This window comes from Aythya marila (assembly GCF_965140915.1).
Source record: "Aythya marila genome assembly, chromosome: 2".
Lineage (NCBI taxonomy): Eukaryota > Metazoa > Chordata > Aves > Anseriformes > Anatidae > Aythya > Aythya marila.
In genome coordinates this window covers 46,494,064-46,517,962 of record NC_139043.1, presented here as the reverse complement: position 1 = coordinate 46,517,962, position 23,899 = coordinate 46,494,064, and the positions used below count along the sequence as shown (strand labels likewise).

The 23,899-nt window shown below is 44.0% G+C and overlaps 2 protein-coding genes across 8 annotated transcripts in view; one reads left to right on the top strand and one right to left on the bottom strand.

The window, feature by feature from the left end:
- Window positions 1-2,918, bottom strand: part of ZDHHC3 (zDHHC palmitoyltransferase 3) — a 30,036-nt gene extending 27,118 nt beyond the window's left edge. For 3 of the 6 annotated variants that reach the window (XM_082753772.1, XM_082753776.1, XM_082753777.1), the window contains exon 1: window positions 2,821-2,918. The gene's annotated coding sequence lies outside the window, so the exon portion shown is untranslated. Of the gene's footprint in view, window positions 1-2,371; window positions 2,507-2,561; window positions 2,728-2,820 lie in introns of those variants that run through there. The other 3 variants (XM_082753773.1, XM_082753774.1, XM_082753775.1) reach the window with 3 other exon arrangements.
- A 912-nt stretch (window positions 2,919-3,830) lies between these two features.
- Window positions 3,831-23,487, top strand: EXOSC7 (exosome component 7). Of its 2 annotated transcripts, XR_014316947.1 has the most exons (9): window positions 3,831-3,889; window positions 5,313-5,414; window positions 6,095-6,189; window positions 9,134-9,299; window positions 13,478-13,548; window positions 19,166-19,289; window positions 20,223-20,378; window positions 21,040-21,253; window positions 23,333-23,477. XR_014316947.1 is itself a non-coding variant. In XM_082753771.1 (8 exons), the coding sequence occupies exons 1-8, from the start codon at window positions 3,833-3,835 to the stop codon at window positions 23,435-23,437; spliced, it is 876 nt and encodes a 291-aa protein (XP_082609897.1). In that variant the 5' UTR covers window positions 3,831-3,832; the 3' UTR covers window positions 23,438-23,487. The 2 variants fall into 2 exon arrangements, 1 of the variants encoding a protein (XP_082609897.1); XM_082753771.1 differs by lacking the exon at window positions 21,040-21,253 and having other exon boundaries at window positions 23,333-23,487.
- Window positions 23,488-23,899: the final 412 nt, after the last annotated feature.

Below are 23,899 nucleotides of genomic sequence, written 5' to 3'. Positions count from 1 at the left end.
GCTCAAAATAAGAAGCTGGCAGAACTATCCCAGTCTAAAGAATATTCTGAGTATTAACTTTCAAGGCAGGAGGATCCCCTTAGCTACCAGACATACCTTTTCACTTGGTCTGACCCGGGATTTGGCTCTTGCCTGCCTCTGCTACGGCCTCCCCCCCCTCCCAAAATCACAAGCGATTGCTCTGTCTCTCCTACCTTATTGCCCCACTTGCAGTCTACGCTTCTTCCTACCACATCAGAGAGTTTCAAAGATAAAGGTATGAGAGCTTTAAGGCGTTTAGATTTTAAATCTAAGTACTACACCTAAGCAGCCACCTAAACCAGATACAGAAAGACACAGGGCACACGTTAAAATAGCGCATTAATGAAACAGTGACAAAAAACATCACCTCTACCCCAAAGCAAAAAATCACGACTATCACGATCCAACTCCATGACGTTAAGAGAGCCTAGGAAAAAGTTATGGTGCTGCTTCAGGGAACTGGAAAAACCTGCAGGGTCAGAGACTGCCCTACGTTAAAGTTTTTAAAACATAGCAAAGAACTTCTCGATTGACAACCAGTATTTGTTTTGCTCCCTGCTGCGCTAGCAAGCACGAGTGATCTCTCTTTGCACAAAAAATAGATTTCTGTGGGTAAACATTAATTTTGTTATCCTTTGAAATACTGAGACCTGTAGACCAGGCTAACTGCAATACAGGACGTGTTGTCTGTCCATCCTACACTGTACTGGACAACAGTGATTGAAGCAGCCATGGCCAAGAGCAAAGGTGTGTATCACATCCCTATCCCCATGCTGCCTTTCCACTAGGGCGGTGAATGGGACCCTAACTCTCATTTTTATTTGTAAATTATTATTAAATAGCGTAGTGTTTCACGTCACCCGTTTTCACTCTTATTGCTTCCACCTGAGCCCATCCACCGTGACTCCTGAGAGCTGCGCCACGTTTCGGACTGGTCCCTGCGTTACACCAAACCTTACAGCTGCACCTCCCAAACTCCCCATCCAGCACCAGCCTCACAGCAAAAACATCAACAAGGGCCGTGCGCTTCCTCCCATTCATCACCCTCCCCTTTCCCACGGGGCATTAACGATCAGTTTTCCGTGTCCTTCCTTGCCACTAAGGCGCACGGGGCAGCAAGTCCCAGCATTTTTCTGGCTGACCCCTGCTGCTGCAGCAGGGCCTCCCAGCTCCAGGCCAAAGGAGGTCACCTGCCCGTGCTGCTCTGCAGTAGGAGCCAGGGCACGGCTACCCTGTCCCGTAACACCTCGCCCCTATTAGCTGAGACCAGGCCTTTGGCACCCACAGCCCGCAGAGGCGAGCTGGCTCTCCCTTTTGGGCTCCCTCTCAAAAGGAGGATGTGCAACGAGCTACTGGCAGACTTGCTGCACTGCAGCTCCAGTCCAGTTGCAGCTCTCTGTTTTTTTTTCTTCTTGCCTGCACAACCCAGGAAACATGCAGCTCTCGTAGGGAAAGCTTTAACTTGTCATTTTCTCTACAGCACCTTAAAGTTTCAGTTAAATACGATGTCCTGAGTACCACCATTCATACCTGGTTTGCTTCAGCCAGCTAAGCACAGGGCAGGGAAAATAAAAAGTGACAACAAGCTTCCATAACCCCGTCACATACTACATTACCCTCTGCCTTCTTTCACAAAGCAGAAAAGCCGTATCCCACAGTATCACCCCAAGGAAAAGGTCATGTTTACGCTGCAGAGAGACCAGAGCCAGCCATAAGCTCACTCAGTTCACATCTGCAGCAACTAGCTGAGCTACAGCCAAGCCGTTTTCAGACCGAATCAGCCTGGGTGCCCATCACCAACACTGTGGTCGCCTCTACAGGAGGCATGTCCCATTACCACAGAATCGCCCTCACAGCATGGCTGTGCAAGCACGTTTCCCCAAAATAAAGCAACGCGTGGCTTTAAACTTCATCGCCCATGTGGCACCGCTAGCTCCTGTTCCATTTGGGAGATGCAGAAACCCCAAGAAAGCAAACTCACGCCAGGTAAGCAGCAGGGATTCACCAGAGCAGGGTTACCACTGCCTGGGCTACACGCACGCTGCTTTAGACTGTCAGCTGTCCCCTTGGAAGGGGTGCTCCCAAAAGACACGTAACTACCTGGGCACAGTGGGCACGCATCTGCTGAGGAACCAGGCATTCATCTTCTTACAGCCTGCAGGGTTAAATCATGTTTTGTCACTTTTGTCTGCTACCAAAAGCCGATTTCAAAGAGAAATGCATACCCTGTCTGCAACTACGCTTCTGAAAATGGTGACAGAAACACAACAACACCCCGTTTCTGTTGGGGCTGCAGAAGTACCCCCAGTTTTTAGGCAGACCTCACCTTTTCCCTGTCACAAACCCGTACCTGCACAGAGCCTCTGGGTCGCACCCCCTGAATCTCCAGGAGTCGGGCACAACTTACTCCCATTGGCATGACAAACACTCTTGCGTCAGAGCAGACAGCACCGTAGCCGTGGCGTTTGAAGGACGGGATCTTCACCGCACGTCGGGCTGCGATTTTTAGGGTCGGGGAACCCACGCGTGGCCCCACTTACCATGGCAATGTCTGCGGTGCTTTCACAGGGCGAGCCGAGCGCGGTGCACAGCGAAGCCTTGCCATCTCCCACAGCAGGCATCCGAGGCGCTCAGCCTTTTCCCTGCGGATCCTTCCCACCCTAAACACCCTGTGGGATCGGGGCAGGGTGCTTCCCCACCACCCCATACCCCAGCAATGGGGGCACCCCCCTTCCCCACCACCCCGCCTGGCCACAAGACGCAGCTCCCTCTCACCCCACCACCACCACCAGCACCTACCCGCAGGCCGCCGAGCCGCCGCCGGCCGCCAGCGGCCCCGTTTGCCGTCCCGGTGCCGGTCCCGGTGCGGGCGAGCCCCGCACACGCGGCGCCCCCCCCCCAGCCCCGTCCCCGTCCCCGTCCCCGTCCCCCTCCCGCGGCTGTCGGCGGGGCGGCGCCGGGAGCCACCAGGAAGCGAGCGGCGGCCCCAGCCCCGGCCCCGGTCCCTCCCCGCCCCGCCCCGGGGCACGGGCACAGGGCGGGCAGCGGCTACGCCGGCGGCTGGGGGAGAAATGGGGTGGATTCAGGGGGTTTGGGGGAAAATTGGGGGTGTGGGGGCGGCGCGCCGCTGGGGGTGAGCGCGGGGAGAGCCGCTGCTGGCCGGGTGGGTGAGGAGGTGGGGAGGTGGGGCTGGCCGGCTAGGCTGCAGGCTGGGATGGTGGAAAAGGGGGAAAAAATATATTTATTTGAATTTAGGGCTTGTGGTGATGGCTGTGAGCCGCCCTGCTGTGCGCTCACTGGGAATCACAGTGTGCCTGCACTGAGGTCACATCAGGGCGGCATTTTGTGAGGAATTTTATGGGGATTTTCCCATTTTTCCACTTTGTGGTGTTTCGCCTCACGCCGCTAAACAGATTTTGGAGGCGGCCACACGGCGCGGGCACCGAGGCGAGGCTGGGGAACGCGACCCTGCCACCAGCCGCCCCTCCACAGCAAGGCCGCCGCAAAGAGAACAAACGATGTAATTAACACTTTAATCACTTAATTTATTACTCTTTTCCGGGGGGGGGGGAGGCTCACACCTCCCCCTGAGGTAACACCCCTCCCTCCCCCCCCCCCCAACCGCCATCACCTCAGCGAGGGGCGGGGGGGGGGTGAGGGGGGGGCAGTTTCCCGCCCGCCGCGCGCGGCGCTGCGCATGCGCAGAGCCCTCCCGCTGTCACCCCCCCCCGGGAGGGAGTCGCTCCGTGCCGGGGGGCGGAAGCGGAAGCGGAAGTAGCGGAGGTTGAGGGGGGGGAGGGAGGGGGGCAAGATGGCGGCGGTGTGCCTGAGCGAGGCGGAGAAGCTGTACATCGTGCACGGCGTGCAGGTAGCGCCCCGCCGCCGGGCACGGGGCCGTTAACCGGTCTGAGGGCCTGCTGTGAGGAGGTGGACGGCTGGGGGGGTGGGTGGGGGGTGGTCTGCCTTGGGTTGGGCAAGGCCTGTGGCGCTGTGTCCCGTAACGGCCGCGTAGCCAGGCTCAGGAAGGCCTAGGTGGATGGGCGGGGAGGTGGCGGAGCTCAGAGCTCAAGGGCAGGGGCCTGCATCTCTGGAGGCACCCCAAGTGCCACAGTTTGGGGCTGACCTGCTGGAGGGCAGCTCTGCAGAGAGACCGGGGAGTCCTGGTGGGCAGCAGGCTGAGCACGAGTCTGTAATGTGCCTTGTGGCCAAGGAGGCCAGTGGGATCCTGGGCTGTGTTCAGAAGTGTTGCCAGCAGGTTGAGGGAGGTGATCCTGCCCCTCTACTCAGCTCTGGTGAGGCCACACCTGGAGTGCTGTGTCCAGTTCTGGGCTCTCCAGTGCAGAATGGACATGGAGCTCCTGGAGCAAGTTCAGAGGATGGCTATGAAGATGATGAGAGAACTGCAACACCTGTTGTATGAGGATAGCCTGAGGGAACTGGGCCTGTTTAGCCTGGAGAAGAGAAGACTGAGGGGAGACCTCATCAATGTGTATAAATATCTGAGAGGAGGGTGTGAAGAGGATGGAGCCGGTCTCTCTTCAGTTGTGCCCAGTGACAGGACAAGAAGCAATGGGCACAAACTGAAGCACAGGAGGTGCTGGCTGGGTATGAGGGGGCACTTCTGCACTGTGAGTGTGACAGCACTGGCACGGGCTGCCCAGAGAGGTTGCAGAGTCTCCTCTGGAGATATCCAAAACCTGCCTGGGTGCCATCCTGCACAGCGTGCTCTAGGTGATCCTGCTCAGCAGGGGCGTTGGACTGGGTGATCTTCAGGGCTCCCTTCCAGTGTCGGCCATTCTGTGATTCTGTACTTCATGGTGAAGAAAACTGCTTTTATGGGGGTGAGCTGTGTAGCATCTGAGGAGTGCAAATCAACACGTGTTTGAATTGTAAACAGACAAAAAGGTTTTGAAGGCTGGTGGATATTCCTGTCTGCTGGGTCCTGATTACATACCTAGAAGTAGAAAACTCAGGCATCACAACAAAGACCTTTGTTGTGTTAGAGAAAATATCTTTTAAAGCCAAGAGGTTGATGCTTTTGTAGTCTGCAGCTTTCTGGTGAAACCAGAGGGACTTAGTGCAGGGGTTGAGGTCTGCACGCAGAGTGCTTGTTGCAAGCTCTAGACAGATGAGAGGTGAACAGAGAAGTGCGGTTGGTTCTGTCACACTTGTATGTGGAAGTTGGTGATAAAACCAGGAGCCGTTGATTTTATATTCATCTTCACTGCTGTGGTTGGCGTGGGAAAAGGAAAGTTTAAAATCACAGATTCTTGGTTGGTTGTCGTACTCAGGAGGACCTCCGTGTAGATGGCCGTGGCTGCGAAGATTACAGGTGTGCAGAAGTAGAAACAGATGTTGTGTCAAACACATCCGGATCTGCAAGAGTGAAGCTGGTAGGCGAATTTCTTGTATGCTACTGATTAAACTCTGGCTTATTAGACTCGTTTTAAGATAAGCCATTGCTATCTGTGGATGTGTGTGTGTGTGTCACATGCACAGCACTAACTGCAACAGTGGGTTATGGAAAGAATGACAGGATATATAACTCATTCAGGCCAGCTTAACCCACTGGAGCTAGATTTATCATGGGGTAACTGGAAGGCCTTCAGTCTGAACTAGTCTGCTATTTAATTTTGGAAAAACAGAAACACCATTTTCGTCACAGGAAAAAAAAATAGTTCTGTGCCTTTACAGTGAAGCAAAGCTACTTCTGGCATCTGTTGTTGTAAAGAAAATAAATAGAGTTTTTATATTAGAGTATTATAAAGGTGCTGTAGCTCTTTCCAGAACCAGACTGATAACAAATCTGTGATATAAGTGTCTTCTAAATGTAGAGAAAGTTGATATGTATGGTAATTATTTGAAAAAGTTTCCTATGCGTAATGTTCTTCTTCTAAAGCCTTTCCTTTTTCAAAAATAAATGAATAAAAACTAACCTGATTTCAAGTTTGCTGTGATAGTCAATTATTGTTGCTAGTCATTCTAGGTGGAAATGTCAGCTTGCTGTAGGCATCTAAATTAACCGGTCTTGTGAACGTGGTTCTAGTTGTGTGATACGTTTCTGTTTTAACAGGGACACACTGATATCTTGGTGGGCGTAAAAGCTGAAATGGGGACACCAAAGCTGGAGAAACCAGATGAAGGTTATCTGGAATTCTTCGTTGACTGGTTAGTATAATAGAAAAAAAAAGGTAATTGGTAATTTATTCCAAATAACGTTCTTCTGACATTTATAGCTTCAATGTACTAACCTGCTGCAAGGGTCTGAATAATTAAAACAATTTATTTCACTGTTTTAACAATGGTGAACATTCCCCATAGGGAAACCAGATGCCCTCCGTACTGCAATGCTTTTCCAGGCTGCCACTGGGTGGTAGCAGCAGAGCACAGTTTGATACGCCACCTTGCGTGGTGAAGTTCTTAGGTGTTCCACTTGGCTTTCGTGGTGGTTAAACTAATAAAATAAATGCAGCTCTAAGTGAAGAATATCCTCTCTTTAATGAGGTCTTTGTAGACCAGGAAGGAAGCTGTGAGCTTACTGTGGAAAATCCAGTTAATCTTTTGTCTTCAGTGCAATGGGAATCTGCCTCTGTATGCTAACTACATATTTTGTGTTAATCTGAACTGGGAGTTGAAAACCAATTTGATTTTAAGCCTGTCTTTGAGCAATTGTAAAGTGCAGAATGCACACGTTGTTACAGCCTCTATCTGGTTTGGCCTCAGAGATGGTCTTTTGTTTAATTGTTTTCTCTCTGCTACAATTACTCATGTTGTAGATAATAACTATTAAGGGCTTTAGCAACAAGTATTTATTTTCCATTGAACAAGGGAAGTATTTACTGTGAAAGAAACGATTTTGCTGGTAACAGCAAGGGATTTTGAAAGCAGGTATCTGTGGCAGAAGCATATTTGTGCTTTGAAAGGGTTCTTGATTGTTGTGTGATGTGACACTGAAGTAGTTTTGAAAGTCTTCAAGAACTGTGTTCTGTTTGGGAGTAGAAGTTCCCTTTGCTCACCCTGGCCACTACTAAGTTCTTTCTGTGTTTCATAAAACAAGCTGTTTGGCTTTTTCATTTATTTGTGTGCTAGGCAATCCTCTTTCACGTTTTACCCAGTGAAAATTACTGCAGCATTCTGTGAGCGTTGGGTGGCAGTGTTTACCAAATAGTTACTGTATTCGTACTCAGCCAACGTTTTTTCTTTATTTCACTTTGACTGTAAGGAACTAAAGTGTTAAAATAGTCTTGGAATTAAGATGCAGTCCAACCTGCAATTATTTTCCAGTTAGGTTCTATGTTCTTCTTACTCCCTGTCAAAGAAAGCAGCCATTCATATTTAAAAGCTACAGCATTTGATGGAATTTGGAGTTTGAAAATAATGAGGTATAGATTGAGGTTTGTATAAATTTTTTTTTCAATTTATCATAGGAAGCATAGTGCTTGCATAACCATACTTTAAATAGAATGGACTAGTTAACCTGCAAAAAAACAGATTCTGTGAATAAGTGCTCCTTCAGTACAGCCGAAGGGCCTGGCTTGGCTATATTCCCAGAATTAAGTTATACTTAGATAGGGCCCTATCTTCTAAAATCAGTGTCTAATATTAATGCCACTGCAAATAAAAGTGTCACGCTTGCAGTGCTCGCTCATGTGGTAAATGTGGTCTGGAAGCATAGGTCAGTGCTTGACTGGCAGTAAGGTTTACCTTTTCAGCGTGTATAGTGCTGTCTGTTATAGAAATGGCAAATAACTCCTATAAAATCCAGTAACTGCGGGGCATTCTGGATTATCGTCAGTTCTGCCAAAGAACAAGTTGGGAGGATTACTGCATGGCAAGGATTTTCCTTATAGGCTCTGCGGTCTTGTTGACACAGCTCACTTGATGTTTGAAGTCATCAGTAGATAACGTGGGTCTTTAGGTGTTTGTTTTTTTTTAAAGGTGAGGTGATTCTGTTCCAAGAGTGTATTTTCTGCTGTATGTTCACGTTCCTGTGGCATTGGTGTTAGAAGAAAGCTGAGGACTTTTCTCATCGTATCAATACAAAATGTTCATGAGAAATTGGCACTGAGAGGTGCCCAGCCAGTAGGGTTTGAGGTTTTGCTTTTACAGATTTGGAAGATATCAAACTACTTCTATGGGATCCCCTCCTTTCCCACGTTCAGTAAAGAGAAATGAATTTGGGGGGGGATCTGACTAGTGGCAGATCCTGTTTTTAAATAAATGTTTGCCACAGGTCTACTTCTTGAAAATGCTCCTGCCCTCTCTCTACAGTGGGGGGCTCGGTTCAGAATATTTGTTTATTTTTCTGTGTGCCTCCGGGCATTTCTGTTCTATTTCATTGTGACTTGGAGCTTCGTGGGGTTGTTGTTTTCCACTTGGCTGTGAACGAGGTCCCAGCACCCAAGCCCTTATTGCATGACCTCATAATCAAAGTTTCCTATGTTGGAATCGGGGAAATAAAGACCACAGGCGTTTTTGTCAGTTCCCTTTGGGAAAAAATGCTCTTTGGCTGTTCCTATCCAAAAGCAGCAGTTGCTGAAAATAATGAGCTGCTGTCTGTAAGTGCCTTGGTAGCAGAGAGTACACTCACCAAAAGAAATTACCAATTAAGGCCAGGCAGTCATGTCAATTCCACATATTCTACTTGTCCCAGTGTCACATCTTTCTCTTCTTACCTTATTAATTACCTTCTTACTTAACTCTCTTACCTTATTAATTTCACATTCATTGCTAACAGGCTGCCTTGTTAGCCATTCTGAACTTAGTACAATTGTCTCTCGCTTCTTTTTCTTGAAAAGATTGAGGTGACAGAAGATGAGAATGCTAAAGAACTAGTCCCAGAGAGAATTCACCAGCTTTAATATTGTCTTAGGAACTGAAGATAGTAGTGGAATTTAATTAGTATCACTTAGCAACAAAATATAGGTATATTATCTGCATTAAAACATTTTCTTATGCAAAATGGGAATAATTTCTTCACAGATGATGCGCTTATTCTTGTACAAATAAATCCATAGGGATGTTTCTAGTACTTCATGTTTAAGAAATGTTCTTTGGATATTGGCAGCTTCAGAAGTGAAAGTATTTTTTTTTTTCCCCCTTCTTTATCTAGTTCTGCAAATGCTACTCCTGAATTTGAAGGCCGGGGAGGAGAAGAACTTGGCACAGAGATAGCAAATACACTCTACAGGGTATTTAGCAGCGAAGGGAGTGTAGACCTGAAATCTCTTTGTATTAATCCTAGAGAGCACTGCTGGGTTCTCTATGTTGATGTATTGGTAAGTAAAAAAAAACAAAACAAAAACTATTAAGAGCTCGAGCAGGTTTTCAAGCCACTGGGTGACTGAGCATAGCCATGTGTATTTTCATATTAAAAATGCTTCTCCTAATGTGACATCATACTTCACAGCACGGATGGCCATTTCCTTGTGAATCTGTCTCTAATAGTTAATCACTACTTCCTGCTTACTCTTTTTCTGCTCTTCTGGGTGGTGCTGCTCCGCTGCAGAGCTAACAAAGCACTGAATACTCCAAATCTGGCTCCCATAAAAATCAGTAATCATATACTCACAAGGAAATTGCTGCAAAAAAAGTTACATTTGGCCTAGGCAATATTTGATGGAAGTTGTATACATGTATTGAATATAGGAGAGAAAGTGAATATTTGTGCCCATTAAAAAATGGAAACTGAATTTTGTGTATGCAAATCTTGTGCATACAGCAACTCAGTTTCCAAACAATGCTGTATTTACAGTGCTCTGTCGTGAATTTAATTGAAGTCTGTAAGTCAGACTCTCCTGAGCTTTGTTTCCAACTCTTACTGGTCCAAAATTGAGTTTCCATTTGTCAAATGTGTAACTGAAAACATGTTGAGAGATATTACTCACTAGAATCAATGTCTGTGAAATGATTTATTAAATGTTAAGCTGCATTGCCAAAAGGAGAAGGAAAAAAAAACACCAACACAATAACAAAACAAAAAAGCAACAAACAAACAGAGTTTCATTAAACAAAACAGGAATATGGAGACTGAGACTTGAATGTAAAAATTAGTCTGTTAAGTTTTTAAAGAGCAATACGTTAGCCTAATTACAATAGGCACGGTACTTAACGTGACAGTCTGCAGCATGATCAGATGTGTACTGCTGAGTGCTTTAGCAATCCTAGTCAGCAGCTTGTTGGAGCTTGGCATAGTTTAACAGAGGATGAAGTGCTAGTTCTGAGAAATCACACTGTGACCTTGAGTTGCTAGGTTATTACAAGCAGAGGTACAGAATATTAAACTCAGTGCTTATTTAAGCAACGTGCTGCTTGTACAGCATAAACAAAGACTTTTAATAAAGCTGACTGCTGCAGACGGAGTTCTGTGTAACTGTTGTGTGAAATACAACTGGTTGTTACCTGATTTGTCCTGGACAAATCTGCTGATTGTCCACAGCTACAGAGGAAAACAGCCTAGGTGTTCACGTGCTGTTCGTAATTCTGATACAACTAGTAGCAAGACCTATGGTATGTGTTTTATTTTATCTAGCTGCATTTACAGTATCAGCAAAGAATCTGTTGTAGGTTCGTAACTAGGACTCAAAAGTTGATGAGGCTTTCAATGTCACTTGCAGATTTTTTATGAGAGCAATTGAAGAGCTGCTGGGTTAGATAAAACAAGGTACTTTTAACATAACTCTTCTGTTCCTCCCTCTACCCCAGCATCTGTACTTTAATAGTTTTGTGAGGTATTTGTTCTAATTCCTTTTCCAAGTAGATGTATGTATCACATATGTGATAGTTTATACTTGATGTAGGTGCTTGATAGCTACAGGTTTTCATGAAGCTCTTCTTGCTGAGTGACTGCTCTAGAGCTCTATTTTGATGGTAGAAGTGTGACACTTGTGCTAATATAAAATATTTTGTCTTGTTATTTATCTTTGGAGGGAGGCAGGTTCTATATCTAATAACTGATCATTGAGAGTCCTTTGGAAAATGTTGTACTTCAGAATTCATGGAAGTGTTTGTGTTGCATAGTTAAGTAGGAGGCAAAATAAGTCATAAATCTGTCTTAAGTTTCAAAATACTGGTACCTTGTGGGCAGATGGAAAAAGTTCTTGTTTCCAAGTCTCTTATTCTGACAGACAAAACCCTCTGAGAAGAGTTATGAAGCTGGAGGTACTCTGTTGCTATGCGATTTAGCCGTGCACACATTGATCAAAGCATCTATATTGAGCTCCTGTGTGTAAATATAATGTGACATATGCAAGCTCAAAAGAGAAAATAGTGATATTTCGCACAGTCGTGCAGCTTGTAGATTGAAAACATCTCTCATATTCGATTTTCTGGTGGTCACTGTAGTTGAGAAGTGCTTTAATTGTGTGTAGTGAGACTGGGAAAAAAGGAAGCTTCAGCCAGACACTGTGAAGATGCAGACTGATTGCCTACCACCACCGTTCTGCACACACATGAATTAAAGGTCAACAAAATGTGCTTTGACCTTTCAAAATACATGCGTTCTTAATAACAGGGGATGTTTGCATTTGTGAGCTACTCTTTGGAAGTGTGAGTTATACCGTACTGCCAAGCTACAGCCTGTTCTCACCCTCTCTTTGTCTTTTTTTCTCCCCTTCTAAGTTACTGATATCTGAAATAAGCTTTTAGGAGTATTTTAGGGGGTTGGTTTTGGTACTTGGATAGCCTCCTTCACATACTTTGCACCAGTAGCCTGCCATACTGAGCAAGGAGAGCTGAAGTTGTGCGATCTCTTTTCATTCCCTACCTCATCACGTGCTTGGGCGTTAGGGAGGGTACCTGTGGTTCTGTCGAAATTCTGCTGGTTCGCTGCTGAGCATCCTTCAGAGCATTTCTTCATCTTTTCTGTCCCCACCTTGCCTCAGCACTGTTTGGAGGAAAGAAAGCCAACAACTTGTAAATCTGTTCCAAAAACTCACAGTTGTACAGACTTTCTCCAATCCTTTAAAAACAAACCAAACATTAAAAAAAAAAAAAAAAAAAAAAAAAGGCTAAAAAGTAAAAATGGAGTGGGTTGGGGGGGAATCTATGCACAACACGCTTCAGCCTTCCTTTATATTTGGAGGAATTGTACTGTGCTTGAGACAGGCTTTGTTCCTAGCCTGTAGGTGCCACTGTAATATAGATAAGGCTTTAGAAAAGCAGCCTGAACATAACCCTGGCAACAGTACAGGCACATCCCATTATTGTGTTTTAATAAGAAAGGTATTGTGAGTTTATTGTGTTATCCAGTGAAATCCAATCATGACTGAAAGTGGCAAGTTAACCTCTCTGTATCCAGCAGCTGTTTGGAAAGAAATAATTTGATCACCTTTGTATTAGCTTTCTCTCCCAAATCTTGTCATTCCTTTTACACAATTCAGTTTGTCTTCGTAAAAATAAGCTGTCTTTCTAGAATATCTGATTTATGATTTGTTCCCAGTGTGGGAGTTTATCTCCTCCTTAAATAAATTTTGAGGAGCAATCAATGTAATCAGTGTTGTAAAACTTGTTTTGCTCTCAGTGTCCAGCATAGATGGATGTAATGGAGAAGCATACACGTGTTCTTATCCTTGTAGTTTCCAGTGCTTGATGGGGATGTGTATGTTGATAGAACTGTGCTGGCTGAGGACAAGCTCAGAATGGAGCTTGTCAGAGAACTATTTGGCTGCCACCAAATACATCTCTGAGTGCTCTGTCAGCCTGTGAGTAGTAGTGGTTATGGGAGCCCTGCGTTTTTATACAGTGCTGGTCTTCTATTTGGTTGTTCTCCTGATCTCAGTGGGAAGAAACTAAGCTAGGTTCCCTCCACAGGCTTTGATTGAAGTGATAGAATTATCAACAAGTAGACTTTGAAATCGGGATTTCCTTAGATCTTTTTCGGCTTCAAGAGGAAGTTGAAGATGACTCCTTTTCCATGAAGAATGGAGAATAAACCAAGATGTGCCTTTGAAGCTATGCTTTGTGTAATTAGCTTCCTTTATAGCTTTATTATATAATTTCATACAATGTTCTGGGAGAGAATTGGCATTGCTTGTTTGAAAACTATTTTTAAAAAAAATTCCCCATTGAAATAAAGTATAGAAGATGGTTTGTCTTCTTTTAACATGAAAGAACAAATGTGCTGAGTATTACCAGAAATATTCTGGTCATAGCCTAGTGCAGAGACTTAACAGGAGAAGAGTAACCAGTGGTGATTTCAGCTTCTATTACTAGATGTTATCATTAATTTTATTATGAAGTGCTTTATCTCTTCTATTTTTCATGCATAATACAGTCAACTGAAATCTTAGTTTTGTATTCGGAGTTTATTTGTCATAGATAGGCTTTAAAGACAACTTTTTAACCTATTCTTGTTCTTAATTTTGTGCTTTTTTTTTCAAGTAAGTTTAAGTAAAATAAAGACTTAAAGAAAAATCAGTTTAGTACCTTTTAAAGAGATTCTTCTTTTCCTCCCCAGTTATTGGAGTGTGGTGGGAACCTCTTTGATGCAATCTCTATTGCGGTGAAGGCAGCCCTCTTTAACACAAGGTAAAGCACAGCTCTCCTTTCATGTGAGTGGAAGTGGCATGGGAAAAGAAATACTTTCTGTGAGCTAGGCATCTTTATGCCTAATATACTTGAGTAAGAAAAACATAAGGCAACTTGCATAAAAGATGGTCTGCTGGCAAACACGTAACATGAGCTAATGTCTTTAATGTTTCTAATAATCCAGTGTTGTGTTGCATTATGTGCACAACAGGGCTCTCAATGTAACTCTTGTTCTCTAGTCAGATCCAGGAAAAAATTGTATTGACCCTATAGTTTTGTTGCAAGTAGTTGGAGGCCTTTGTGTTGATGCCGTGTGAGTTTAAAATACGAAGTATTTACTGACATCCAGATCTCTGGATGACATTCTTAATGAGTTGTTTAACCTTTAAACAAAACCTGAAATGCATTTAGGAGACATAACAATAGGAATGTGCTGGTTTGAATATCCCAATGATGTTCAGGGTTTTGAAGACCTACGGTAACTAGAGAGCTATGTAACTAGCCTGGAGGAGAAGGGGACGGTGAAGAAGGAAGGGAGTGTGAAGAAGTGGGGAAAAGTATCCCCTCTTCCTCCCCCACCCCCAATTGGCTTCCTGAGGAGAAAAGATAAAAGGTATAATTAGTAATAGTTTCCGAAATACAGTTTCTGAAGTATGGAGGTGAAGGCAATTCTCCGTACAAATACCAAATTAGTCTCATTTTATCATATCATAAGCCAGTATTGCACAGTACAGCAAAATAATAACCTTAAACCAGCCCCCAGAAATGATAAACAGCACGGCAGGGAACACGTACAGTACAGTATGGAAAATAGGCACAGCAGACCTGAGATCAAAAAAATCAGCATTGTGATTAGCAGCATTGCGATTAAACTGATCTCATGCTTGTAACAATTTTGTTTTAACGCGTTACGGTCGCATCTGTCATTATCACAACCCCTTCGAGCCCCACGTTGGGTGCCAAAAGGAATGCTGTGGCAGGCAGCTCAGCACCATGCAGCTGTTTGCTCACACACACGTAATGAGGAGAGAATTGGGGGGGGGGAGTAAAAGCTTGTGGGGTGAGACAAAGACAGTTTAATAGGCTAGAAAAGGAAGAGAAATAATAATGGTAATCATAATAATACGCACAAAGTAGGTGATTTACAATGCAATTGCTCACCACATGCTGACTGATGCCCGTCCCTGAGCAGCAGTCCCCCCACCCCAGCCAGCCACCCCATATTCATTGTTCAGGATGACACCACAAGGTATTTATTATCCCTTTGGCCAGTTTGGGCCAGCTGTCCCCTCTCAGCTTCTTGTGCACCCCCAGACTCCTCAGTGGCAGGGCAGCACAAGAAGCTGAAATGTCCTTGGCTTAGTGTAAGCACTGCTCTGCAACAGCTAAAATGTAAGTTCGTTATCAACATTATTGTCATCCTAACTCCAAAACACGGCACCATACCAGCTACTAGGAGGAAAATTAACTCTATGCTCGCTGAAACCAGGATGCACGTGCATTTTAGTTCAGAAAATGGAAAAATAAAATCTAGTAGAATCATTGATACAAATGTTTTTGAACGCATTCAACAATATTCAATATTTTTTCTAATTTTTATCTTCTTTATCTATAGATGAAAGGGAATATAGTGTTTTGTATCACCCTGAAGAAAGAAACTAGTGAATGGCTTTGCTTAAAAAATCTTACATAGCAAAAGTAGCTGGCAGAGGTGCAAAAATTAGACTCTTACAGGCATAAATGTTTTAAAGTGGATCTCAAATTGTTTTTGCTGTAAATTAGAGATTTGCTGAAGTCAGTGGCATAGTTCTTGTTTATTCATCAGGGAACCAGTGCACAGCACTAGAGCTGGAAAAGTACTCACAAGAAGAAGAAATTAAGCTTTTGAAGATGCAGGCAATGTATCAGGTTATACACACTTTAAAGTTGGGAGGAGGGGAGAGCCCATCTGAGACTGCAACTTGTATACGTGGCTGAGAAATTTCTCAGCTTAATCAAGCCCTCAGCGGTACCTTTTAACTGTAGCTTGTTTGTGCAGCATTAAGAAATCCTGTCACAAATGTAATAGCTCACAAAGATTTGACAGTACACGAAAGGGAAGAAATGCCTGTGTCTCCATGTGGGGGCTGCCAGGATGAGAAAGTGTTATAGTTAAAACAGTTGCTCCCATGTGGGTCGTTTTGCAGATCCAAGACGCACACTTTATTTGCAGGATAATGGCCTTTTTTCAACTAGAGTTCTAGTTTTGAATAAAGAGAGAACATCGTATAAAAATAAGAATAAATAAATAAAAAGCAGATGGGTAACGTGGAGGGTGTAATTGTTTTAATGATTCTGCTTTATTTTCATTGTTCTGGAAGCTGTATCCTTCCTGCAAGCTGTGGGCGATCATCCTCAGTCTGGTGGAAATAGGATGGCCCACCAGACCGTGGCACAATATGACATAACACAAAGCGTGCTGATTTTGACCTGTGAAAACCCTGTCTAGGGCAGGGAACACGAATACATCTCATCTAATCAGAGCTCAGGAAGTCAGAGCTGGAATACAAAGTGAAAAGCTGTTGTCCTTATCTGCTATTCTTTCCTCTTTCCCTCCATATATACTAAGTTTTCTTTGGATTGATACAAAGGTTGGTTAGAGTAGCAGCCCACTCTCCTTAAATATTGATGTCTGAGTAAGACAAGGTGTTGATGTGAAGATCACTTCAGATTAAGTGTTTTGAACTTCACTAGAGGTACGTGTCCCTCATTGAGTCTTACTTGCCTTTTATAATCTGTTCACAGGCTTCTGTTGCAAGCGTTTTCAGATCTTTGTCTGCCTTTGACTTCAGCCAGAAAACCAGGAGCAGGAAGCTCAGGCTGCTGTTTTCTTCTTTGAAGCCACAAATTTTTTGTTCTGATGTTCAGACAGGCATTTGAAAAGCTCAGCCTCATCCTTAAAACCTTGCTCCTAACCATTTATTTTGTTTATCATAGCTATGGCACGCTTTTCTTTAGGGCTGAGTAAATCCATAGTAGTAACACCAGGAATTTTGCGCGAGAATTACGGGATTTCAATCCTTTTTATGCCTGGCCTGACTCACTGTATCCCCTTCAGGCATGGAACAATGACAATACGACTGTCGTGGGGGAATATTTACTCCTTGGAGTTTTTGCATTGTTCATTGTGTTCTAAAAACTAAATCCAGATCATGTGTGAAAGATAACAGCAATCAAACTGTATTCTTAACTGTGTCTCCAAAGTGCTTAAGGCCAGATTTATCCGTGATTGAAGTAGACAGTGCAAAATGTGCAAGTAGCCACCGTGTCAGGAGTCAGCATTAAACCCAGTCTTGTCGAATGTCCCTCACTGAGGCAACAAAAACTAGGCACAAGCCAAAAAACTAGAGTTTATAACACAGTGGCCTTGTCGATGTCCTGCTTCTTTAATTACTTTTTGCTGGGCAGGGTGGCAGGGGCAGAACTGATGCCTGCATACCAGGGTAGAAGAGGTTTTGCAGTTGTTAACTCTGGGTCTCCGGCACGCAGACAAGAGCATTGTTCATTATGTGACTAAGTCCTGCTGTACAGATTTCTGCGCTGATTACTTACAGGAATCAAAACAGAAGAATAAAAGGTACCAAGTAAACACGTACAGCTAGTTCTTAAGATAAATCTTCAGAAGCTGGGAGAGGAAATATCAAATTTTCTGGGAATTCTCTTTGTGCTACAAACACTCCCTGTGCCCATTTGGATCCTCAGTTTTTGTGTGTATATACCCTTTTTTCCCCTGCTACTGTGATGCTTGCATCTGATCAGTGCTCTCTTTGCCTTTGCAGTAGTTGTAATTCGTAAATCTGCCTTGTCTGTTCTTGGCCGACGCAGCCCCTTGAAGGGATTTTCAGGTATTAATTCCGTCGGCTTCTTCTTGCAGACCAAACATTGCTGTGGTTTCATAGCTCTTTTAGGAGGGAGTTAAAATTGCTTAATCAATCTTACATATATATATTTTTTTAACTCACTTCTTTTTTAAACACTGTTTTGGCACATAAACTTCTTGTCTAGGCTGATGTCCAGCGTTGTCCATTGTCCTGTGAAGCTGGAGGAGTAGGCACCTTGGGATTTTATTCCATCAACTTGTAATGGAATATTTGCAGTTTGAAAATAGGCTTTGATGCATTTCCACTGGGTTGTTACATAACTGCAAAGCATTTTGAGTTGAATTTCCTGAAAAAGTACACATCGTAGTTGTCTGCTTACTGAAACTTTTAGTTTTAGCTTGGCTTGTTCTTGTAAGAAATCTTACAAAAGCAGAGTTAACTGCTATGAAGTACTTGGCTCTCAGGCTCCTAGCCACAAGTAACTAAAACATTTGTCTGGGGAACAACAAAAATCGCTTTGCTTTCCTGGAGAAAAAGCCAGTCTCTATCTCTTCCTTTAAAGAGATTTGGTACAGAACACATTAAAGAACGTAACCCCAGGAGTCTCACTCTGACAAACAGCTACTGTAAAAATTCTAGCATAAAAACAGACTGCAGTGATGTTCCACACGGTTACTGAGGTTAGCTTTCCAGGCATAGCTTGAAGTACTTTGTGTTTTCACGTGCAAATATGTGAAAGTGGGAGCAGTTTCGCTGAGCTGTGTGGGGGTTTTGCTGGCCAGTAAAGCAAAGTCTGTCAGTCCGTGCTCCATTGAGTGGACACCTGGATAAATGAGGGTATGTAAGGTGCTGAAGTTATTGAGAATTTGGGGGGTTGGAACTTGATGATCTTTAAGGTTCCTTTCAACCCAAGCCCTCCTATACCACCTTCTAAGTTATTTTAAATGATTTTATTCATTGTGCTAAGAAAGCTGCGTTAAATTGTCCTCTGACACTCCCATCAAATGGCTATAATGGATATTTTGTGTGTACCACTGATACGGAGCCTGTCTAGCTCACTTGTGAGAAATTGTCATCCACAATTGAGAAGAAAGCATTTCTTGGATTTCTACGTGAGGTTTTTATCCCTGGCCATTGCTTTTGTAGATTTGTCCTGAGAGCAGTAGAGTCTTCTGGCTTCTTGAAGAATGAGAAGAGCTCGTCAGTCTTAACCTGCTAAAGAGAGAGGATTTTACTGCCACCCCTTTCCCCACCTCTCCTTAGCTGGTGTCATTCTTTCTTGAACTGCTTTACTGCTTATACTTGCTGCTGATGTCATGGCTTTCCCAGGCCGTGTGATGGCTGTAATTGTAACAACCTGAGGTTTGTCTGCGAGGTCGGGTGCCACAATATGAACGGGTTCAGTCTTGGCAGTTTCTCTCCTGCTTTGCCAGGCAGATGTGCAAAGAATTGTTCAGAATTCAAATGTGCAAATTCTGAAAGACAGCACTGAATCTCTCCTCATACATTAGCGTAGAAATTAGATTAAATTCTAATAGTTGGAATGATGCACATAGTCTTATCCTGAATATCTTCTCACTAAAGATGTTTTTTTCAGTGAGTGAGTTGTTAATACTCTAATAACATTCTGGATTTTTTTTTTTCTAAACACGTAGCCTCCTTTAGAGGAAAGGGCGCTTCTTGGAGTTGAGCCTGTATGACGCCTGTACTCATTATCTGTTCTGACGATGATTTTGCACACGCTTTTGTTTCTGCAGAATACCCAAAGTGCGTGTTCTGGAGGATGAAGAAGGCTCTAAAGAAATTGAGCTCTCTGATGACCCTTATGATTGCATTCGACTAAACGTGGATGATGTGCCCTGCATTGTCACATTAAGCAAAGTAAGCCCAGCAAATTTGCGACCTTCTACTTAGAAACTTCAGTTTCTGTTAACTTCACCTGCTGTTTATTTTTCCCTAGAGATAAAACTTGTGCTGCAGAAGTGGTTACTCTGTATACATTTGTTCATCCTTGGAATTATTCTGATTGAGGGGGAGCTTTTATTGAATAAGGCTTTTTTTTCCACCTCCAACTTTGAGATTTCCCCTCGATGCATTCTTGTAAACTATGATACGAGGAGAAATTTTTATTTTTCAGCTACTCATTGCTCAACACCCAGAGCAGTAGATACTCCAGTATGTGAAAACAAATGGGCATTGTTGCAAGGCTCAAAGATTGAGTGGTCTGCCTGGCATTTGTTGCTGGGGTCAGAATTCTGTTTTCAGGGGTGTGATACTGAACTTTCAAGTGGGTTTTCGCTTTCCTTTTCCATATGTAGTGTGCAGCTAACAGTTGTTTTGCTGGATGCTGCATTTTCCATTGCATCTGTTAGTGATTTGCTTGGTTACTGGGAAGCTTGTCTGACATAATTTTTAAGCAAGCAGCATAAATAGAAGAAAGCCAATCACCGAAGTGGGGCCTCACCTAAGCCCCAAGATGTGTTATTTTCACCGGGGCGGTAGGGGAGTCAGTCCTTGGAGGGGAGGTAAAAGGGAAATTCGGAGGTTCAGATAAGTGAAAGGATGGTCAGGGAGGAAGACAAGCTGACGTAGAGACATGCTTATCTCACTTCTGTTATGTGTGTACATGAGGTTTGGGGTCAGAAGCTGTTGAAGTACTGTACTATCAACTCAGTCTCTAAACTCTGCCAAAGATGACATGAGATTAGGATGGGAGGCTGCAGACAACTGACTGAGCTACCCATACGGTTTAATTTTTTAATAAAGAACCTGGGCAACTGCAAACTAATACATTGCTTTGTCATTAACCCACAGATTGGATATAGGCATGTGGTGGATGCTACCCTTCAGGAAGAAGCCTGTTCTTTGGCCAGCCTTCTTATTGCTGTGACCAGCAAGGGTGCCCTCACTTGCATGAAGAAAATAGGGAAAGGCAGCCTGGATCCTGAGAGCATTTTTGAAATGATGGAGGTAAGGAGTTCTGAGCAGTTACTGTCTTGCATGGTAATGGATGAACTGGTACTTGAGTGTATGAGAAGCTAGAGTAAGGACATTAAAAGCAGAGACCTTGTTGCTTTTATTAGGTGAATAAGGGACCTATTGAAGGCCACAGACAGCTCCTTTAACACAGAATCTCACATGAGTGGAAGTCATCTAAAACTTTAATATCCCTGAAATGTGTTGTACTCACATTTGTTTCAGTCAAGTAACTCAGAGCTGTAAGATGTTTCCTATCTCATTATTTCCCCTAAAGACTGAAAGAGCAAAACCTCTAATGTGGTAATGTCTCCACAGAAGTAGAGGTAGTACTTTGAAGGGCTGGTACATGGTGTTCCCTTCTAGCACAACTCATTTGTTTTTTCATAAGCTTCTGTTCTTGCTTTACTGTTGTTTTTTCTTTGCTCCTTTATTGGGTTTTTGGTCTGCCCTTGCTCCATGAAAGTACTATTAGGATGTTTTTCACATCCACGTGAGAATTCCTTTTTAAACTTTTCTTTAGGCTTTTCTTGAAACTGTCTTCCCATATAAATTCTCATGCCTGGATTTGGCCTTGAGCATCAGGCAGAAATGAGTTCTGAACTTTTTGAGTCGGAATGAAAATTAAATACTTAAAGCTGGCTCCGTTTCCTAGAGATCCAGAACTAATTTTAGTATGGCTAACGTGGAAGTGAGGAATGCAGAAGCTGGTGCCAAGTTTGAAAGCAGTTGGTCTCAAGTGGAAATTACAGGCTGAATATTTATGGGAGTTCAGCGTATCGTGATGTCAGTCCAGAGTGCTGATCGTGGCGGTACCGGTGGTCTGCTAATTGCATCCAGGGGGGTCACTTAACCCCCTTGTTGTCCAGGTAATGTGCATAGGGGTTTATCTTTGATCTGGCATCCTAAAGAAACCAAACTTTGCATGGACATCTGATGTGTCTTCCTGGATGGATTTTGAGTCCAGTTCTAACTAAATGTCACAAGACTTGAAGCTTTGGGTCTAGGGCTGCTACAGAGGGCTGGGTGCTTGACTCTGTTACAGGCTCGTGGTAGAAGCCACCCCCCGTGCAAGTTTTCTGATGTCCAAATGCAGAAAACACTGATCACCAACTTAGCTCTACATCGAGCCCTAACTAGGAAATGAACTTTGGTGGTTCCATTGATAGTCTACTATCAGGCCATGCTTGAGACTAAACAGTGCTTGCTTAAACACTGATCAGATGTGTGTGGAAACCTTCCAGCTGTCTTATTCTACGTAAGAGCTTGTCCCTTCATGTTGGTGAAAGGAGTTAAAGCTTAAGCTGAATGCCCAGCGAGCTGTGCTCTCACTTGCTCTGGAAGAAGTCTTCTCTCTTGGGTGGTGAGCAGCTGGAAGGAGTGAGGGAGAAAGCTGATGAGAAGAAACGAATATTTTTTCTGGGAGGTGAGAGGTCCTGTTGTGTTTGGGACTGTCTCAAACATAGCAGCCTGATAAGAGTACCAAGGGAAAGAAAAAAAAAAAAGAGGAGGGGACTGGGAATGTCCAGTGGAAGAGTTGCATAATCCGTCCTTGACACTTCCTGTTCCTAGTGAGATTTAACAGCAGGTCAGAAGGTGTGTTCAGCTTTCCCTGCCTGGTAGAGAACAGATGTACCAAGGACGTGTCTCTTAGGAAGGCAGTTGCATGGGGAAGTTTTGGGAAGCTGCCAGTGTTACGCTTTTTGCTGAGTTTATGCTCCATAAGGGAGGCAAGCGGGCATAGGACGGCCACAGCATTGTGTGCTGTGTCAACACCAGAGCTCTGCAGAGTTCCCGTTCACTTTAACTGGGTGTGAGTGATGTTATCCTACATCTGAGGAGAACAGTGACCAAAGTACATCACCCCACAGGACTCCGGAGTGCTGCTGTGGTCTTTGTGCCAGTGCAGAGCAGTAGCAATTCCTGTGTGCTGTCTGTGATCTAGCATGACTCATATTGTTTAGGATTGGCAGCCACCTTGCTGCCTCACAGCTCATCCCAGATTTGCTTTGGTGTTACGGACCGTGTTCCGTCACCTGGTTCTTCAGCCAAAATGCACCTTACTTGAAGGTCTGTGCACCCACAGTTGTGGGAATTGTCACACAAATGTAAGAACTTTGTGGTTTTTCAATTGTATGGCAGGTAAAGGCTTCATTGCAAAGATCAGGAACTGATAAACTCTGTTTAATACAGCCTGGCTTTGGCTATTTGGGGACACGTGGGCTCTGTTCAGCTGTGTATGGAGTCGGGAACCCCAGGAGAATGCTAATGGTCACCTCTGCTTTAAGATCTTTATTTCAGCACTGCCCAGTGCTCCTCATTCCTGCAGCTTCTGCACTACACTTGTGCCTGTGGGAAGAGCGGGGGCTGGTATCAGAGCTAACCCTGGTGGTTTGCCACTGCTGGAGTTTATTTCTGCATAGAAAGCCTTCTGTTGACTCCTTCAGGGCCCTCGGGCAGTGCAGAATTGTGCAGCACAATGAAGAATCTGGCCCACAAATGGGTTTGGTGATGCAGCTCATGTGCATTTTGGCCTTTTAACACTGGGCCAACACCTCTGGCTACATGACAGTGTGTTATGCAGAAAGCATTCTGCTTTGTGTTGCATGTGCTGGCTAATCTGAACGTGTGCTTGTACCTGATGTGGATTTAATTTGTACCCTTGGGTGATCCAGCGTTGCACGGATCGGGTGCTGATGATCATGGAATGCTTCTCTGATGAATTGGAGCACTGCCTTTATGCATAGTTTTTTCCAAAACTTAATCAAATTAAGATGAAACTTTCACCACCGTTATTTTTCTTAATTAAAAACATGTTTTTATTACACCAGCTGGTATATATTAATCATTAAAGGGAAAATATTTGTCAAAAGAAAGTGATCCATGAGAGTTGTCTTCCTGTTAATAAGCATATGTCTCAAACTTGTTTTGCTTTCTTTACTTTGCAGACAGGAAAGAGAGTAGGAAAGGCATTGCACATAGCCCTTCAGAAGATTCTGGATGAAGAAGAAAGTTTGGGGACCACACGGCAGAAAGTTGGATTTCTTGGATGAGTTTTTATTAAAAGTCCAAAACTGTTTTTAACTGATTGTGCAATCTTGTCAGTTTGTATATGGAAAAGGGATATTTCTTGTTGCACTACATACACCCTCCCAACTAAAAGCTTTTAAAATGTTACTAAGCTTGAAAAAAAAGCTCTGGTTAAATGTGAATGAGCAAATTTGGGGCGTTTTCCATATGGGTAACCGTCTGCACCTAGGAGGCACACCAGCAGCAATTGATGGAATTGCCTGGGAAATGCTCAGGTCTGTTTTCAAGAGTGACAGGGGTGGGTTCCACTCAATTCTGTTTGCACGTGTTCCACTTCTGCAGCCCAGCTGCTGTCCTTTAGAACATATATGGGGGAGCCCTCGGTACAGCACAAGCCAGATTTTGGGTCCCTAAGACATTTTTGTTCATCATCCAGTTAATTCTTCTTAATGGGAGAAGAAAGCAGCACTCACTGGAAGCCTTCC